Raw genomic sequence first — 21,036 nt, forward strand, 5'->3', positions numbered from 1 at the left:
CATTTTGCATCGGATTGGGGCACATAGTGTCCCATTCTCTTTCCGTCGTACTGATACCCGTTGCAGCCCATATGGCTTCTGCGACCACTGTTGGGCCTGCCTTGGTAATACTCAGTCCGCCTCTGGGTCTGACCGCAATCTTCATTTCGTCCTTTGGTAGTGGTGGCATCTTGCTGCCCCGGATAATCTTGCTTTTAGCTTCTTTATATCTATTTCGGTCCGGCAGCGCATCCTGGCCGTCAGGGTGGGCCGCGGACGAGTTTGCGCCAAGACGCCCCGAAGCGTTCTTGTAAACGCGCCGTTTGGCGACCGTTATCCAGCCAGAATCTTTCCCAAAACCTTCGGGGGCTAAATCGTCCCCATCGTCTTCACTCTCCATCGCACAAAAAGCGGTGAACTAGCGCCTACAGGCTAACGCAGGCCAGCGGCAGCAGCCCAGCGTCTCGTCGAGATCGGCGCCGTTGCGTTTAGCGTTAGGGTTAGCACTCAGTCCGGCGTGGTCGGCACAAGATCGGCGATAAATGTTCAGAAACTCCACCCACCTCCAAAAAACTGGTATCCACGTGTTCGGTAGAACTTCACTGAAATAATGCACGCAAAGTTCACGGGCCACCACTTCATAAACCTCCAAGAGATCGAGTAAAAGCAGGAGCCGATCGGAGCGCGTCCGACCTACTCGGCGTCATCTTCCTCTCCAAGCGGCGGATGAGAAAGAGGAAAAGGATCAAGAGACTGGGAATGATGAGCCTCCTCCGAAAGCCACCCCGGGACGCCGACCGGCGTTCAAGCTCAAGCCCGGCGTTCCAGCCAAACGCCGTTCTACAACCCAGATGCCCCCGCGTTAGCGGAGGCGTTCGTGGGTTACAAAAATTGTTGTTGGGGTCTGGGGACTGGGGTTTGTGGGCAGGATGTGCGTCGGCCGTCGTCATTAGGCTATGAAGTCCAGAAAACCATGGTCCGCCTCCCTAGACCGTCGAGTCATCCCAGCAGATGTGAGACGGACGATGTGTGGTAATTGGTTTAGTTTCTCCTCCCGTTAAATGGTCGCTAATTTTTCGACTGGTCTTTGTGTCGCGACGTTGAACGTGCGTGGACTTAGCGGGCGTAGAAGGCAATGCCAAGTTAACCGTATTCTTATTGAAAATAATATTGACTTATTGGCCATTCAAGAAACAAAAATTGCAACTGATGAATGCACGGAGCAAATGGTTAACGTTTTCCGCCCTAGATATACCGTAAGTGTATGTCATGTGGCGGGTATGTCTGGGGGCTGCCTTATTCTTTTGCGTAGCAGTATTGCTGTAGTTGAAGCCGTCACCTCATCCCAGGATGGTAGAATGGTCCTCTGCGATTTTACTTTTTCAGAGATGCCTTGGAGGGCTATATGTGTTTATGCTCCGAACGTAGCACGGGAGCGGGAAGTATTTTTTGGTGATATTCAGCAGTACTTGAATTGTGAAAGACATGTCATATTACTGGGTGATTTTAATTGTGTTTGCTTTCCAGAAGATAAATCTAAGTTGACTAGTGCTTGTGATAAAAGTGCGTTGCTTTTAAGTTCGATTGTAAGGCAACAAGAGCTTGAAGACATTGGTTATGTGTTGTCAAGCGGAAATCATACCATGTATACGCACTATCAAGGTCAGTGTCATAGCAGGCTAGACAGAATTTATACTCCGTTAACCTTTGTACCGTTATTTTCAAGTTATCAAGTGCTACATATTAGTTTTAGCGATCATTGCCTCGTTATGTCAACCATAGGAAAGAAACAAAAACCATTGAAATGCAGCTGGGACTTATGGAAGCTAAATGATAAGCTTTTGCAAGACGACGTTTTTCAAAAAGCAGTTCAAGAAAAGCTCGAAAATTTGCTCAGCATAACTACGTCAGCGTTCTTCATTGCAGAATGGGAACTCTTCAAAAGAGACGTTAAATTAACCGCGATTGAAAGAGCATGCGTAGTCTATCACAAAGAAAAAGAGCGTGAGAAGGAATTACACCTTAGGCTAAAATACATGCTCAGCGCAGAAAGCTCTTCGCCTGGCTTATTTTCGAAAGAAATCAAAGAAGTTAAGTCGGAACTTGAAGTCATGGATGAAGAAAAGTACAGGGGTGCGGTATTAAGGGCAAGGGCGGAGAGTTTATAGATGGGGGAGACGCCTACCAAGCGAGCAATAAGCGACGAGGAGAAACACGCTGTTTCCAAAGAAATAACAGAAATAACTTATCAAGGGGAGGTCACTAGTGACGTTGGAATGATTGAACACGCTTTTGAGTCTTATTATGAAAGTTTGATGGGGAAAAGGACATGTGATATCGAAAGGTATAGAACTGACTTCTTGCCATTATTGCCAACATTATCAGGCGAGGTCTGTGAAGCGCTTGACAGACCGATAAGCCTTTCAGATGTTGAGGATGCGATTGACGAACTTAGTCCTGGCAAGTCACCGGGGCCTGATGGTCTGGGAGGGGCTTTCTATAAGTGCTTTAAAAGTGAAATAGCTGTAGCATTACATCGCGTGATAAGGGAGATGTACGAGAATAAGGAAGCACCTCCTTCTTTTCGGACATCGCACGTTATTTTAATTCCTAAAGCAAAAGATCCTGCGTGACTTATGGCGGTTGAAGCCTACAGACCAATAAGCTTGACGAATACGGACTACAAAGTTTACACTAAAGTACTGGTGCGACGATTGCAGACCGTTGTAAAAGAACTTGTGGGCCCCCATCAGACATGCGGTATCAAAGGCAGATCGATCTTTTCGAATATACATACTGCAAGGACCATACTGGAATGCTGCGATGAAAGAGAGGACAGAGTCGCTATGATACAAATTGACCTTGAAAAGGCTTTTGACAGAGTCGTCCATGATGTCATATTTTTGCTCTTAGAACACGTTAAAGCCGGTGCAGTGATAACAGATGGAGTAAGAATGGTGTACAAAGATTGCACTGCAAACTTAGTAATTAATAGGAAATTAGGCGCCAGTATAAAAGTGGAGTCATCAGTAAAACAAGGACGCTGTTTGTCACCTCTTTTATTTGCCTTGTATTTGGAGCCTTTCTGTTTGAAAATAATTAAAAGCCAATCTATTCGTGGGTTTATCTACGCAGGAATTGAGACTAGAGTTCTGGCTTATGCAGATGACGTGGCAATTTTTTGCCGTGATACAGAAAGCGTGAATAACACTATGAAAGAGGTTGTTTCTTTTTGCGCCGCAACTGGAAGTGTTGTCAGCTGGACTAAGTGCCTAGGTTTATGGCACGGCAGCTGGACACAGGTACCCGAGTATTTTTGCAATATGAACTGGAGCGTTACCCCTGGAAAATATCTTGGGGTGCCATTACAACATTATCGTGACAGTCCCGCGTATTGGATCGAAGAAGTAAAAAGAGTTAAAGATCAGACAGAAAAGTGGGGCGGGCATAATTTTTCGATGTTTTCAAGAGCTAGTGTTTGCAATTTGTTTTTAGTTACAAAGGTGTATTATGTACAACAAGTGTTATGCATGGCAAGGATTTCGGTGCAGAAACTTAACAGAGTGTTTGCAGTATATATATGGGGATCCACTTGGGAGAGAACTAGCCGGTGTAACTTGTTTCATTCGGTGAAGAATGGAGGACTAGGATTAACACATTTGTTTTTGAAACAGATTGTTAGTAGGTTCCTTTTCTTAAAGGACCAAAGTGATATATTTCTGCGTACTGTTATTCAAGTGAGATTGAGTTCTTCTTTGCCTGAGTGGGTTGTCTCATCAACAAATGAACGTACTCGAACACCAACTGGCTTTCTGAGGGAAGTTGTTATGTCCTTTTCTTTATTGAAAGCGCATTTTTCGAATGAATTTTTGACTTCAGTGACGCGTAAGAAACTTTATAGTGATCTGGTTGATGTTTTCTTGCCGCATCCTGTTTACCGTATGATGTATAACTTAGGACCTGAACGCAATGTGCTGAAACGCGTTAGAAAAATGCCGGTTAGATCTTCAGCGAAAACCTTCTTTTTTCAATTGCATTCGGGCACTCTCCTTGTGAAGCCATGGCTGCAAAGCAAGGGCTTCTTTGTTCCGTGGCCTGTTAACTGCATCATATGTAAGAAACCTGAAACTATTGAGCACATCTTCTTGGATTGCCATGACTCAGTTTTCTTGTGGGATGTTCTCAAACGAACTCTGAAGAAAGACCTGCCGTTAAGTCCTTTCGGTATTCGTTTCTTACCGTGTGCAGGCACAGGGGGAGTGCCGGCTGACTTGATGATGCTTTTGTGTATGAGCAGCGTGTGGAAAACGCGTATGGATGTCAGAAATGCCCGCGTAGATGAAAGGTCTGCGAGGGAACACCTAAATAAAAGTCTTAGGTACACGCGTGATGTCCTCAAGCACATGATTGAACTGCCAGAGGGGTTTCTGGAGCTTGAAACTTTGGTGTCTGTGATATCCTCTTTGAGTGCCTTTTAAATATGTACAGTCTGTCGAAGTGATGTAATATTATTTTTCTGCACCAAGTGACCTACTTTGTACGCGTTTGAGTGGTGTTGAAATCAAGGTAATAAAGAAAAAAAATACTCGTGGCTCAGTGGTAGCGTCTCCGTCTCACACTCCGGAGACCCTGGTTCGATTCCCACCCAGCCCATCTTGCAAGAGTTGAGCCCGGCTTGCAGCTGTTGTGACGTCAGTGCCCTAGCGGGAGGAGCGGCAGTTAGGCCGCAGGCGAGCGCACGAGCTGAGACCCGGCTATGTAGCTACGCGGCCGCAAGCGAGCGCACGAGTTGAGCCTCCGCTTTTGCAGCTGTTATGACGTCATATGATAGCTACGTGGCCGCGCGCGGCGCAGCAAGGAAGAGCGTGGTTGTGCGGCTAGTATGCTTCGCATAAAAGGCATATACACCAGAAAATACTACTAAATGGCAAGATACAACCATAAAAAACCATGATTGAAAAGAACGAAATGTCACAGAAATAATATACTTATACAAAGTCAATTTTCTTACTATAAAGGGCACGCACCCAAAGAATTCACGAGTTCTGGCGCATCGCTGCCCGTTTCGTCACGTCGGCGCAGAGATGCAAGGTTGCCGTGATCTAGGTAGCCTAGCCTTCACTCAGTGGCCACGTTAAGCAATGTGTTAAAGACGGCAATAAAACACAATAAATTCTAACTTGAAATTCGTTTGTATATCTTAAAAATACTTTTAAATATACTGCAGAACTTCTGGTGGTTCGGTCAGCTCAACTACGACTTAATACGAGTATTGTGAACCTGGTGAACCCTGCAGTCAACTTGCAGCACTACCGGCGTAGCATCCAAGGTTCCTCCAAATAGGTCGTGAAGCTTCGGGCAAAATGTAGTTTAGAAACAATTGTCACTGACATCAGCAACGGTGGTTATGGGAGCAGGGATTAAAGTGCGACTACGTGAGAAAGGAACGAACATTGAGAATGAGAAAATAACTTTTTAATTAAAACGAGAGAGTTCGATTCAGTTAACGAAAAAAAAATTTGCAGGGTCTCTTAAGATCTCTCTTAAGAGGTGAACGGTGAAAGCCTACTTTTGCTCCTTTTATCATTCGCCTCTTTCTCGTTGCCTTTTCTCTTTCTCTTCTTACTTTTAGTCATTACCGCTCACTACTAAGCATTTTTAGTAATTTGTGATCAATTGTGGTCATTACAAGCCGTCGCTAGGCATGTTGGTCATATTATGGTCATTAGTAGTTATTACAAGTCATTTCAGTCATTATTAGTCATTACTGGTCATAACTAAAGATTTGTGGTCATTTCTAATGAATTGTAGTCGTTACACATATCGGTCATATCGTGGTCATTACTAGTCATTACAAGTCATTTCAGTCATTATTAGTCATTAATGGTCACTACTAAGCATTTGTAGTCATTTCTAATCAATTGTAGTCGTTACAATTCATCGCTAGGTATATCGGTCATTTCGGAGTCAGTAGTAGTCATTACTAGCCATTATTAACCTCTACCAATCTCTATTAAAACGTTATCATTTCACTAACTGTCACTATCAGTCGTTTTTCATTCGTTAAGCTGTCTTTAATCTGTCTTCATATGGCGGACACTCCGGCGGCCAGGTCTGCTGACACCATGAGCTTAGAAAGCCTTTCGCCCTTAATAGGATTCGTAATCAACTACCTACACGCGTGGCGAGGAAATAAAACATAACTCTACTTTATCGTTATCAATAAATGCCTCTTTTTCGACACCCACTATGAAAGCGGGCGTTGACGCCGCTATCACTTGCAATGCAATGCAGCTTTTGAAGTGCGCAGAACAGGGCACTCGTAAAGTTCACTTGTTACAATACTCCCCTCACACATTGTGTTATTTTGCTTGTCATTGGTTCTCTGAATTTGGTGACGCATGTCGTTCCATCATTTCTTAACCTGTTCAGTCAAAAGCAGTTACGACCGCCAGATTATTGTTCATCGCAGCTGTTTTCGTGCGGCTGCGCTGTCCGATGGGCTCGGCGTGCGGCGATGCGACTAGCACTCTACACCCTAAGCTTTTGTCGGCCTCCAAAGAAAGTACGTTCTCTGCAGGAGTGCCATTTCGACAACCGTACGGTTAACCTTTTCTTTCCGCACTGAAATCTCGAAACGCCCATCAATGCGAATTGCGAGGCATTGTAATGGAATGCCACAAAAACAAATTTTCTGCCTTTGAGAAAAAAATGACGTGACGTCTGTTTTTAACGGCTATAGCGTCACATAATTTTTTTTTGCAGGAAGTGTTCCCTTGTCAGACAGATGGCGCTAAGCTTCATCTAAATGTTCGGCCCCGTAGAAACGGAATGCGTCAAAGTATGCAGATGTCATCGTTAAGGATGTCCTTTGTCGCCACTCCTATATATGTTATACGTATTAGTTGCAGAGAACGGGCGCGTCCCAGGCTTGGCCTATGCAGATCATCTCATATTGATGGCGGAGAATTCACACGATTTTCAAGCACTTCTTGACATCGGTACCGACGAAACATAAACGTTGGGCCTCCACTTCAATGTACGCAAGACCACAATCCAGGCTGCGGGCGAGGTAGTAGATGGTGTGGCGCGGCGATTTTGCGGAGGGATACTGCGTTCAAAAGGATAGACAGTTGGGCGAGTTGGTACTGTAACATGATCTCGGCTTGTAGAGCGAAGGGAACGTGGACACAGAAAGGAGCAGACACTGCTTGAATTTTCTTCTTGTCATTCCAAACTGGTTAAACAGGGGATAGCTTATTCAACTCTTAGGTCTGCCATTACTAAGTCACGTCCGCACAATATGCAACAAAGTTCTTCACAACAGGTAGAAAGGCTTGAAAAGGCTAGCTATCCCGTGCATTTATTATCACCTACCTACGAAAAACTTTTAAAATGGGTAAAAAGCCCCGGTAATAAACAAGAAAAACAGAAAAAAGAAACAAAGTTTGCAATGGTGCCCTATATACATAGATTATCCCATGGTTTAAGGAACGTGGCCAATAGATATGAAGTCAATACAGTTTTCTCGGCCCCTCGCAAGTTGTCTAGCATGTTCCCTATGATAAATAGGAAACTTGAACAGGGTGGCAAAAAAATAAAATATGACTGCGGCGTTAGAGATGTGTCCCCTTTAGTGCCTTGCAACACACGTATAGTTTATCAGGTTCCACTCGAGTGCGGGAAAGCTTACATTGGACAGAGCGGCAGGTGCATTAACATTAGACTAAAAGAACACAAACATTTACTAAACAACCCTAATGCATCACATTTAGCGTCACATTGTTTCGATTGTGGTTGTAAACCTTTCTTTGAAGACACAAAAATTCTTTCCAGACATAAATGCCAAACCACACGGGAAATTATCGAGGCATTCCGCATCAAGAGATTAGGAGACACTTGCGTTAGCCATGCATCGTTGTCTCTGTTAGATTGCGAAATTCAGTACCTTCGCAATGCGTGTACTAATCTGAAGTAATCTTTTTTTGTTTCCTTCTTTAACTTCCACACCTCCTAATATGTTTAACTGATGTTTTTTTTTTACCTTGTCATGTTCTTATGCTGCAGTTTTTGCAATCACCTATATATATGTTCTTCGTTTTAATAAAAGTTTAGTTGAGAGTTAGCGCTCGTCCTGACTGCTCCTTTCTGTGTCCGCGTTCCCTTCGCGCTACAAGCCAAGATACTGCGTTCAGACTCATTCCTCAAATTCCTAGGCGTGCACTTTTGCCCGTACAGTTATATGTACAGAGTGCACGAGGAGAAGACGGCTTGAACAGCCATTCGATCACAGAACATACTGCCACGTGGAGCTGCAACCACTACATGCTGGTCAGAGACCTGTGGAAAATTGTCCATGTCCTGGCGTTAACCTTCGTAAACAGAGTTGTATGCATGTCAGCGAAAGATCGGGATCAACTAGAACGTCGACAACAATAAGAAGGTCGCATTGCTATGGGTTGCCATGGAGCTGTCGTCAACGAAGCAGCACAGGGAAGCCTAGGCTAGGGAAGCTTTAAAGCACGAGCAGCGGCCAGCAAGATTATATACCATAATCGCCTACAACGTATGACAGTGGACAGATGGACAAGATGAACGGTTCAGTACCTGTTGGTAACATGCCTCCGCACTAAGTGCGTCAGGTGCGTACACTTGCTAGAGCAGGAGCACGACCTCCTCCGCAGCCCAATTCAAGTGGATTCGGCCACTTGAGGAGAAGACGGCTTGAAACTGCACTGCAAGGTTTCTTCCTTTGGCCTTGGTCTTTGTACTTCGTTAGTCTTGAATTCGGAGACCAGTGTCCAGAAGAAAACGTCGCAGTTTCGCTCAAAGGGCGAAGCATCGATTGCGATAGCAAATTAGTGGACAGCTATACAAAGTGTAGTAGTTTTGCCGGCCATATAAACTGGTAAACATAAGCGTACTCACTGAATTAACAAGCATGCTGTCATGCGTGCACAAACAAATATGAACACATCTCACTGAATAACCGCGGAAACTCGCTGAACGATGAAGTGTAGAAGTGCGGCAGCAGCTTCTTGTTCGTTTGGCTCATTGTTGACTTGGGGCAGCCGCCGCCGACACTGTTGACGTCGAGTCTGATGCCAGAAGTGACTGCGAGACTAGTGCCAGAGATGACTGCAGGGCTGATGACGATACATCTGATGCTGATATCAAGCCCGAGATATCCGATACCTGATCTTGCGTAGAAGTCAAGTTCTTCATGTGAACCGGCTTGCAAACACAACTGCACACTGTGGCCGCTGGTAAATAAAGACGATTTATTGGCGCGCTTTGGTTACAACCGAGAAGCGAGCCGCACTTGCTATGCCGGTGATGGACGTATCCATTTCTTCAGTGAAAGAAAAATGTTTTGGAACTAAGGCTTCACTCACACTCCACCTAGTGTCATGGCTTTCGGCGCTGTCTTGAGCTTCGCCTTAGTGCCTGAGGTTGGGGTCCTGTGCGCATTGGCATTGTCGCTGCACTTGAAGTGGAGCTGTGGGAGCGTATATGCTCTTTGTTGCGACGAAGCCTTTGAAAATCTTCGTTTGCACGATGTAGGACCTGGGTGTAGCGTCTTCTGTGATGACGACTGCTGGGGACAACTCGGAGATTCGGCTATCGAACACTGCGACCGCAAACGCAGGATGCACACGCTCCAGGGTTATTGTACAACTTGTTGTAGTATGTCTGTTGGCGCTGGCATATCTCCTTAAGTTTTGCAGTTGCGTGCTGGGTAGGCAGTGTCTTACGCTCTAGAAGTTTGGTGCGTATAAGCAGCTGCGTCCTTGTCCATTCCATCAGACGCTGACTGGAGTGCAGGAGTGCAGTGCAGAACTGGAATGCAGGAGTGCAGCACTCCAGCACGGTGCTGTAGAACTCTAGTGTCGTATGGTGTCTTTCTCAGAAGCTTCTTCGCCTCTTGGCCGGCTCGCTCTGCCATTCTGTTTGAACGGGGGTAGTGAGGGCTCGATGTAGTGTGGACGATGTCACACTGCTTCATGTATTCAGCAAACTTGTGGCTGTTAAACGGTGGCTCGTTGTCGCTGATAAATTTGCGGGAAGGCTATGCGTAGCAAAGACCTCTTGCCAGAACCTGATGACAGCTTCCGCCGTTGTGTGCTTCAAGCGCCGAAGCTCAATATAAAGCAAGTAAAAGTGAACCATGATCCCATATTCTTATCTCGCTTGGTGGAAAAAATGTATGAGAGCTGTCTGACAGGGCAGCTCGGGGACGTCTTGGCTCATCATTGGTAGATGTTGGTTCCTGTGTTTGTGTTGCCTGCTGAGCGCACACCTTTCCACTTTCTCTTGGATGTCTGCTGACATATCAGGCCAAAACATGACGTCTCTCACACGTTGCGTCATCTTTTCTGTGCCTCAATGTGCCGCATGCTTTGGGCTTGGTTCCTCATGTTGCTGGAAATATTCAATCGGTTGGATCAGAAGAGGACATCGTCTTCAGCATGGGTCGCGTCATGGCACGGCCAGTAGGCTCAGATTTGTTACGGGGTGGATTTTCTTTCTTCTGACCATTTCCTACTTGCATATTGCTTAAGGGTACAGAAATTCTCATCTGGGTTTATGTGCTATAGTCTTTCTGTGGAGACTGTTAACTCTTGGACGATGTTTACTTGGAAATGCTCTCCTTCCCGCACTTTTTTTTTCGAAGGAAACCGAGACAGGGCACCTGCTATGAACATCTGGTTTCCAGTTTTGTATGTTGTCCGAATTTAGTATTCTGGAGTGTCAATCGAACTCTTTGGAGATATATTGGACTAGTGGAGTAGCGTCTTCAAGATCGCCGCGAGTGGGCGGTGGTCCCTTTCCACCAGGATGCATGGCTGTGCGAAGACGTAGTCGTGAAAATGGTGGCCATGCACAATGGCCACCATCTGTTTTTTATTTTGTGCGCGCTTCTCTATAACTTCTGTCAGTGAACGAGAACGGTAGATCAGAGGGTGTACATTGTGAATAGTGGCAGCTCCCACTCCATGCTGGCCAGCATCTACTTGCAGCACGAAGGGCTTCGTCTTGTAGTATGCCAGGACCGGTGAATGTGATAAGGCTGTCCGAACGCGTTCAAAGCTTTGCTGCTGCAAGTCTGTCCAGACCAATTCGTTGTCCTTCTTCAGCAGGTCTCACAGCAGCACACTTATCTCCGACGCGCCAGGGATGAACCTAGCAGCAAAGTTCAACATAGTTTTTTCCCTCAAACGATATCCGAATGAAATGGGCTCCCGCGTGATGTAGTCTCCATGACAAATCAAAAGTCTTTCCTATCTGCTGTCATGGCTTTGCTATAAACTTAGCATGCCTATGTTCATTTTTGTACTTTTGTGTTTTACAAATACAGTGTTCGTTTTTGTATCAGTGTTTGTTATTGTGTTTGCCTTGCTGCATCGCGATACCCACCAAAGTGATTGCTTTTCTCTTTTCATAAATGCAGTGTTCGCTTTTGTTAGTCTTTGCTATCATGCTCGCTTTGCTGCATCTTGATACCCACCAAAAGAAGTGTACCACTCCTGCCTTGGCTGCCAAATGGCGGCTGGCAGTATTGAATAAATAAATAAATAAATAAATAAATAAATAAATAAATAAATAAATAAATAAATCCCAGGAACGTCTTGAGATCCTTAGCATTCTCTGGGACTTGGAATGTAAGGATTTCTTCTTTCTGCTCTTTTCGGGTCGATCGAGAGCTCTCTGTACGTTAGCACGAACCCTAGGTAGCGTAGTTTCACTTTCCAGATGTAGCACTTAGCCAAGTTCCGCTCGAGGTTTGCTTCCCGACACCGTTGCAAAACGCTTCGCAGACGTCTGTCGTGCTCTTCCTTTGTTCATCCCCACACCATTATGCCTTCCATGAGTATTCCAGTCCATCAAGCCCTTGGAGTAATTGGTGCATTGCTCTCTGGAAAACCTCCGACGCAGTGACAATTCCAAATGGCGTCCGAAAGAATCTGTATGTCTCGTATGGCGTGGTCTGAGCGTGGTGCACAAGTACGAGCTGGATTTGGCAATTCGAATCTGCCAAAATCCTTTGGCAGCGTACAACGTAGAAACGTATTTGGCAGACTCCATGTGTGTCGCAATTTCCTCACAGGAAGGAGTCAACGGTGGCTTGATTCAGTCGCGCCGCAGACATACGTGCGTGGTTCTGTCCGTTGTCGGGAAACTAAACACAGGCTGCCAGCGGGCGATACGGGAGGGGTGGGGGGAGTAGGTCGAAGCTGGTCGAGCCAGGAATGTAGCCTCTATCAGTGCTGCGCGGCCGCTGGCAGGGTAGGGTGCCTCGTTGGCTGCCGAAACACTGGCCTCGAACGCGGATTGCCGACCAATATAGAGCCTCTCCGTTGCGCTGACTTGGAGGTCATCCTTGATTGTTGTTCGCAGCCCCAGTAGTACTAGGGGCAGCCGCTCTAGCCAGTGCTTTCTGTCGAGTGTGGTGGTCAATGATGACTTGAGTTGTCGGTGGAGACGCTCGAACATACCGTTGCTCTGTGGGTGGTAAGCCATGGTGTTATGAAGGCGCGTGCTGAGCAGCCTCGCCAGGGAAGAAAAAAAGCGAGCTTGGGAATTGTTGGCCTCGGTCAGTAGTTATTCGCGAAGGAAAACCGTACCGCGACACCCACGTGGCAACAAATGCTTCAGCCACTGTCTCGGCCGTGATGTGTTATACACTCCGAGTGGGACCTATCGGGGGTGCCTTGAAAGCCGCACGAAGCGTTGCGGCGCGACTCGCGTGCAATATTGAGAATCGTAGCAGACGGTAGTGGCTCCTTGCGTAGGAAGCTATGGCGGTGCAAGTGCCCGTGGCTGGCGCATTAGTCCTTCGAGCTGGTTTTAAAGATATTGTAGTGGGATCGTTCTTCCGCCATACCATACGAAGAAAGGCGAAAAACTGCATCAAAGCGGGCATGTTTTTGACGTGCACGAACGGTTTGCTATGGCGACGTCGCTCTTGAAGGCCAAATTCGTGCGTCAGGCTTGCGTCTCGCAATAGGCTTACTCCATAACGATCCGGTAAGTTATCATTCTTTCATGCTTAGAATATGTTTGGTGCGTACCCACTGCCAGTGTACTTGAAAAATATTGAGGCTATTTAGAATTATCGATGGCTTAGATGAAATCGCGGCCACTGGTTAGGCGGCGTTCCTTCGTTGCGACCGTGGCTTCGGGTAATGACTATTCGCAGCCATGTCGCCGCGTCTTGCGCAGTGTTTCGCTTAAATTTGTCGCTCGGTGTAACGACCCGTTTCTTTATATTGTCTTCCAAAGAAATAAAAAAGTTTTGCAAAGCGCAAACAAGGGACACGGCACAAAAGGAAAATCAAACGCAGGACAGGTACTACTTTCAACTGTTTATTCCACAATGTCGTCGGTGAAATGCGCGGAAGCGTGTATGTTTACGCACTTCTGTCATTACATGGTCCGCACAGCTTACTCACGCGGGCCGGAAAGCAGCCCTTTGTTTTTTCCTGGAGACCCTACAGTTTTGGTAGCCTAGCTACTCTTCCTCCTCGGTTGATTCTACAGAGTAGTCGTAGCGGTGCCGTGCCGCTAGGCATGTTTATACGATAATATGCTGGGCAACTCAGTTCACTGCTTCATGTTCCTAACAAAGAAATAAATCGTGCACAGCTCTAGCTGACCTCGCATTGCATTTCCAACTTTTGTGAAAAGTAGAAGGGTAGCTAATAATATTTATTAAATTGTTCCCTCAATTTTGTGCACTATTAAAATGCCTTGCATACGTTTCTTTTCTCATCAAGTGGATGCCAGCAGGAACATCACACAAGCTCACTGCACCTGTAGAGGTGGTGTCTCAGGGCAGTGGAAGCATTCAGCAGCAGTGATTACATGTCAATCAAGAGGACACATCAACGAAGATGTCCATAGCAAATGTGTGGTAACGGCCATCGGCGAAGCAGCTTGGGATGCATAACAAGGGAGTATTGTTTTCGGAAATGTACCCACCTAAAAATCAAGATGACATGCTGGTGAAGCAACCTGTGCGCAGAGTCATCATCAACTCAAACTGCCCCTTGGGCATAATGCTCCGCTAAGCGGAGCAAGTAAAGGAAAATCTATAAAGCTTGGACAAACTGCTCGGGCGCCTGGGTCAGCCCAACAAAATATTTGGAGCAGAGAGCACTTCAATGGAAGAAGTGAGTGACGACTTCCTTCTTCGGGAAGTGGTGACAGAGGATGAACGCAACAACACTGCAAGACAAACGATTCTACAGAATGGAGGCCCACAGTGGCATTGTGAGAAGGCATTGACAACTTCAGCGACTTCCAAGGCTCACATGATAAAGACATGTCAAGCATACTTTGAAAGCTTGGGAAAACAACTGGCAAAGCCACACTCATATAAAGAACTGCATGTGCTTAGGGTGTGGCAAAAGAGCCAGTCGCACGACAAGAGTACATATCCAAAGAGGGGCGCAATCTGATTCAAGTGGGACTTGTCATCAGCACTGCGCAGCCACGGTTGTGCTGTAGCCCGGATGGTTTCGTGGACGAAAAGGAAGGAATCCACTTGCTGGAGATCAAGGCGCCTTCCAGGTGTGGGACACAGCCCGTTGTGAATGAGAACATAAATATGGACTATCTCCACTATGAAGAACAAAAGCTGCAACTACGGGAAAGTCATGTCTACTACACACAAGTTCAAATAAGCATGTATGTCGTAGGTGCGAGCATATGTGACTTTTACGTGTACTCACCAAAGCGGTCGAAATGTGTAGAAGTAAAAAGGAACGACTCTTTTCTGAAAAAAAAATTGTGCCGAAATTGGAGTGTATTTTTTAGGCACTACTTCCCAGCTGTGCTGAGGCGCCGAAGTCTGTATTAAACTTTAGCAGTGTTTACTTGTGAAGCATCTTCTTTTTGTATTGAACGAACTGTGGGCACGCTTGCACAATACAGCAAAAATAAAAAGAGCTGTCCAAACGTTTTCTTCTGTTCAAAGCACTCACACAGTCTTGATGACAGGACCTTGTAGGTTAGCCAGCACGCTGCACACGTGCACTACCTTGTCGATGTGATACTTGAGTTCTGGGGTTAGCCTTTCATTCAAGATCGCAAAAATTTTGATGCGTTGAATGCACCTCTCCACATGAATGCAGAGTGATGCAACCTTATAAGTTTCTTCCATCTCCGCCTTGGTAAACTGCTCGCTGGCCTTTGCAAATGGTGGCATGACAAGTGTGACGTCCTTACTTTCCAAGTCGCACTTTACATGGGGAAAACCTTTGTCCGCCATCACCATATCCCCCGGTTCCAGCAAGTTAATCAATCCAGAGTCGGCGATGATGTATGTGTCGCTCGACCTGCCACTAAACACATCCTAAATGAAAGTTATGTAACCGGATGGCGTGATCCTGACTAGAAATTTCAGTGTAAAGTCGCTCTTGTAGTTGCTCCAACAGTTTACCCTATCTGCAACTTTACCTGGCTTCTCAATTCTGACTTCCGAACATTCTACAATGGCTCTACAATTGGGATAGTTCAGGCGGAAAGAGGAAGGCATCGATGCTTGTACCACATCCCTCGAAAACCACTTGATCCACCCTCCGGTGCTGACGGACAGGAGCTTCCGAGTGGCATAGAAAATGCGCAACGCGCTAGTTTGATGTACGCCGAACAAAACGCCTAATGCAGAGAATGTGGCGCCATGATTCAGCTTCATGAGAAACAGCAGAAGCTTGCTGTCCACCGCCAGGTCCAAGTATCTCTCGCCCCGCACCTGTAAAATGAGAGGTATATTGTGAGAACAACATTTACAGTAGTGATGAAACCAACCTTCAAAGCTTTTTTGTGCTAATTAAGAAACTTCCACAATATTGCAAATAATGTTCTGCAGATTTAGTGCTTTAGGTGTATGAATGGTTTCTTCAAACCGTCCAATATCTGAACACAAGCAGGCAGGTATTTTGTTGCGCGTAGACATCCCTCCCAAGTTTGTTCAAGCTCCTCTGGCCTGTGCATCTGGCACATTGATGCGAACCCTTCTGTGTAGTGCTGTTTTCTGTCTCACGCCAACGCTCTTATCTGAATGTTGCAGTTTACGATGTTTAGGTTCGTCCCCCTGGCGCCTAGTGCGACCGTATTGTCAAATGCAAGCTTGAAATCACCATAGTATCAATGTAGACATATGTTTCTCTTTCATTCTCCAACCACAGAGTCCAACATTGGCAATGCTGATGCAGTTGATGGTCTTGTCCACTGTCAAAATGTTGTTAGGCTTGAGAAGACCAGGGGAACTTGCACTCCTGGCTTATGGGATCCCAACCCATCTGACACGCCTGAGGTTGAGTCACTTTGCAAAACTTTTCTGATATCTGTATTTGGAACTCAGAATCTTCTTTTTCATACATAAAGTGGCACACTGATGCTCGAGGACCATGCTACGGGTAAAAACAAGCTAGTTGCCCATTGAAGTGTGTTGTGAAAGGATTAAAAGATGCACCTGATCTCACTGCACCACCATCTCCTTCATCAAAAGTTCAACAGATGTACGCACAAAGCCTGCGTTTGAACCCAGCAAGAACAGACTCCATTTCGCGGCTGTCGTCTGGTGAAATAAACGCTTTCCAAAGGCTGACTTTCTCCATTCCATATGTTTATGCACCTCGTACGAACAGCTTGTTTTAAGATTTGAATTTGGACATGTGGTTTCCTATTGAGAGCATGGTCCTAAACTGTCAATGTGCTAAAAACAATTCTCCATCACTAACCTTAAATAAATATTGTCAGACCACGAAGTCAGTTTCCTGTTTTAGTTGTGATCGCTATCTCACTCAGCTTGCACTTAGGTAGCTGAAATCTCGTTAGCAGATACACTGTCTGCTAGCGCATGTGAAAACTAAAGCAGAAATACCACCATGCTGCAGTGCCACACACTCCGACAAATTCCACGGCACGTTAAAATGGAAAGAAAGCCCTAGTACATCAGACATCTTGTACGTATCTGTGCGGTTCATTATCCATAACCAGAAAAGAACTGTGCGTGAGGTGGTTGTCCAATTCCCAAGGTACAACATCAAATATAAAAAAGGCTGCGCCTTTAGATGAACGTGCATGACATCAGCATATCTATTTTTCAGTTCAATTTAAATTGAGCAACTTGTGAATATTCTCTCATTGGTATCATCTGGAAGCCTATTTAACATTTACCTGTGGCAAGAGGCTCAACAGGGCCAGAAACACCGTAACTGTCACCCCAGTCAGGTCTCTGAGGTCATCGTCGTTTTCCTTGTCCACCAAGGACTGGTAGCCGTAGAAACCCTTTGCTTCGTGGTCTTCTAAACTCAATGCAGTGACACTTCCGTCAACCGTTGCAGGTTGTTCAGGTGAAAAGAATTCAACCTGGGTGGATACCTCGTATGCACCGTCGAACAGGGTGCTGGCAATCATCAGGACTCCTTTGCTGTGGGCTTACGGTGTCTCTAGCGTGTGAGTTGAGACCTGCATAAAATTGATGGCATGTTATAATTTTCAGACAAGAGAACAAGGTGTTTTCTACCTTTATCTTACCCTACAATACCGATTGTATGCCACGTCGAGAAGCCCTAACCAGGCACACCAAGACACAAAAGCTCATGCAAGGCTCACCACAGTACCCCTGGCAAACTAGGTGAAACTGAATGAACGTTCATTGTGATGAAAGAGAAGGGAACTACCATCGCAGGTTTTTAACAGGGATAACAACAGCAAGGATTGGACCCTACAGGATTGTTCGTTGCCTGGGGCACTCGAACTATGAAGTGGCGGCTGACAAAACCCAGCTTTTTTCACGCAGCCATTTGCGACCCGAGGTGGTTCGCATTATTTTTCTCAAGCTGTTCTACACTCGATAGAACTGTGCACGTTTCGTGTTCCAGATTGCTCTTCAGTGTATTTTTATTTTGTTTTGTGTTGCATCGGGGTGATGTGCTTTTAATGGAAGCACTAAAGGCTGTTTTTCGTTTGTTTTTGCACAAGTTTGCCACAATAAATCTTCAGTTGTTTTTTATTCACTGCTGCATCGTTTTTCATTCATGACAATATGTCTGTTCTGCCTTTTAGCTTTCCAACACGAGAAGCACCCACCCTGCATTCCTTTCTTTTTTATAATCTGCAAATTTTCAGTGGGCACTTGGTACCTTATGGTAGTACAGCAGAACGTACCTCAACTCCTTGCAGTTGTTTGGGTTTGTTATTGCCATCGTGCCTTCAGGTTCATCCAGCGGTAGTGTGACTGCTGGTGATGGAGGAGCTGGCACGCCCATGGTGACTGTAGGTTGTCCAGCTTGCAACACGTGCAAAGATGTTGAGGAGCAGACGGGACCTGCGGCAGTTGTTGCGGCTGTTCTCCGCTTCTTAATTCTAAGAAGAAAAATGCACACCGTAACTTCTCTAGATAATCGCAATGCAGGCTGGCATTGAACGAAACAATGTCTGATTAGGGGGGGGTGGGGTACTGCTACTGTAAGGTTCGAACAGTTATGTTTGAACAGTTATGAACAGTTATGTTATGAGCCAAACAGCAATGTTTGGCTCACGCTGACAGCACGCACGGACTAGGTGCTGCAGTAGAACTCCTTTAGATTAGAGCAATCTCGTTTACGGCCAACAGGTCCATATCATGAATCCGCTCCTCCTTTTCTCCCTGTCAGGCTCTGGTGAAAGACCAAAACAAACAAACGAAAACTAACGACTGCCAGATCTCTTAAGACGAGAATAAACAGACTCGATTTTTGTTCCGCATGCAAATTTGTCCCCATGCTGCACACTTCGGGCGTTTAATCACCCCCGTAATGACTACATGCACTGCTCTTTACTCCCGAGTATGCACCACTCAAAGTACGTGCGCACCAGGCCAGCTCGTCTGTGTGAAGTCACTGCGCTTTTCTTTTTTGGGAGAATTATGGTGTAAGCCAAGCTATGCTCTAGGGTCCTCTCAAAGCTTCCGAGTGTCATATGGCTACCCCGCCGTACTATTTCTGCTTTAATTATGGGAACTCTTCGAGGAGCCGCGACTACATCGCCCCGCGATCTCTCGGGGAGGGAATTTCGACCCCCAGTTTCCGCACCTCTGCTCTAGCGGCTGCGCGTTTGCCAGCACTAGAGTGAAATCGGTCACACGAACCATCGAGCACACCGACTGACGAAATCTTGGCTGGGGTATCGCCAAGAAATTATCGCTTCTAAATATCTCAACACCTGATGGCTAGCCTAAAAAGAAAGTGCCTATCTCGCGGAGTCCACGCTTATCTTCCGGAAGCACAAACTGCTTACGGTATTCGTCAGGAAATATCGTTGGCACGTACGACGGGGACGACACAGCCTTGGGCGGCGCACCCCCAACGAAATGGACGCTGCATATCTTCGTGTGCCGAGAGGGCTCCCAGTTTGTTCTATCGGCACTTAAATGTGCAGATGTTAGTGGCACAAGAAAAACAAAAACGCCGAACGTGAGACGGCCAAGAGAGAAGACACAGTCACGACAACGAAACATACTTATTTCGTTGCACAGCCGTGATCCACCGTTGCCGCTGCCCGACAAAGCACGGACAAGTTGAGAAACCGTGAAACGTCGTCCCCGCTGGGCACGACGTGTACTTGTTGGTACAGCCGACTAAGCAGCAATTCATTATTCCAGTCAACTACGCGTTAACGACGCGGTCACGGTGTACGCGTCTCCATGGCGACATGAATCCGTATTCCGGTGGCAACACGGAGACGTTTCCTTCTGCTCGGGTTCTCAACGAGTGTCCGACAGCCGCGCGGTGGCGCGTCAGTCGCAGCGCACGGAGCTAGAGGCGTAGCCTCAGGCCCCCTTGAGTACCGGTCGACCCACGTGAGGAGGTACCTGAAACCTTGGTATTGCGGATGAGCGGATGAGGCCCCACCATGTCTAAATGCACGTGACCAAAACGGTCATCTGGTGGTAGAAACGGTTGCACCACTGAACGTATGTGCCGGGTCACTTTCACGACTTGACAGGCTTCGGAGCTTCTTGCCCAGCTTCGAACATCCTTGTTGATACCTGGGAAAACGAAGCGGTCTGTGATGAGCCTCGGTGTCACTCTGATGCCGGGATGGCTTAGTACATGCAGTGAATCTAATACTGCCTGCCGAAACTGATCGAACTGCACGAACGGGTGAGGATCTGCTTGCGATGTGTCACAGTGACCAATGTTGTTGTGTAGGGAAGTGGAACCTCTGCAAGCTAGAGTGATGAACCTTTACCCCGAAATTGGCGCAGTTTGGCTGGGTGGAGGCTAGAGCTTGGAAATCCAGAGGGCCAGCAGGCACAGAGCCGATCCGCGATACTGCGTCTGCTGCCTGATTTTCGGTGCCCGAGATGTGGCGGATGTCCTAAAAAAATTCGGAGATAAAAGAAAGTTGCCGAAGCTCACTTTCTGAGTAAGAGGGATTGCTGTCCTTTAAAACGAAGGTACAGTTTGTAGACGGAAATGCTTGACAGCGCAATGGGTGGCCAACATCTGTAGCGAGATTCTGGAGGTTTGAGGCGCTTTGAGAACAAGCCCAGAGGCCTTCAATCTGTGCTGTTGTGCTGCTGCAGTACTGTACCCGCTGCCGTGGTCAACTGATCTACCATAAGGAGAGTTGGCGCTTCGGGTAACGGATGAATCAGCAACACTGCAGTCGCCAACCGCGCTTTGGCTTCCTGGAAGGAGTGTTCGTGCTTCGAGAACCAGTTTAATGTAGGCTGTTTTTTGGAGTGACGACGTTGCAGGCCAGTCAGTGGATGAAGAACTTGCGCGCAGGATGGCATGACGCGCCTGTCAAACTTTGAGTCCCAGAAACTCGTGCGACTTTCGGAAGGAGGTTGGAGAGGGGATGCCCTCGAATGCCCACACCCGTGATTCCAGTGGCTAGATGCCTTGGGGTGAAATGCGATGGCCGAGAAAATCCAGGGCTTCAACTCCAAAAATTAATTTCTGGGTCTTCAGGACTAAGCCGTGTTCATCCACTCGCTGAAATAGAAGAAGGTGCTCTTTGGGCTCTTCGTCTGTGTGATTTGCCACAAGAATGTCA

The 21,036-nt window shown here is 46.6% G+C and overlaps 1 protein-coding gene and 2 pseudogenes across 4 annotated transcripts in view; 2 read left to right on the plus strand and 1 right to left on the minus strand.

Moving 5' to 3' along the window:
• The window catches only part of LOC126544291 (juvenile hormone acid O-methyltransferase-like), a 177,196-nt gene that overhangs the window by 53,194 nt on the left and 102,966 nt on the right, over positions 1–21,036 (plus strand). Inside the window, exon 1 of one of the 4 annotated variants that reach the window (XM_055062515.2) lies at positions 867–1,011. The exons of the other annotated variants lie outside the window; for them this stretch is intronic. Within the exon in view, the coding sequence (XP_054918490.1) occupies positions 936–1,011 (76 nt within the window). The 5' untranslated portion in view covers positions 867–935. Of the gene's footprint in view, positions 1–866; positions 1,012–21,036 lie in introns of those variants that run through there. 4 annotated transcript variants of the gene reach the window in all.
• Positions 13,637–14,842, plus strand: LOC126544290 (uncharacterized; annotated as a pseudogene).
• LOC126544287 (uncharacterized) lies at positions 14,963–18,275 on the minus strand (annotated as a pseudogene).

The sequence above is a fragment of the Dermacentor andersoni genome, chromosome 10 (genome assembly GCF_023375885.2).
Source record: "Dermacentor andersoni chromosome 10, qqDerAnde1_hic_scaffold, whole genome shotgun sequence".
Taxonomy (NCBI): Eukaryota; Metazoa; Arthropoda; class Arachnida; order Ixodida; family Ixodidae; genus Dermacentor; species Dermacentor andersoni.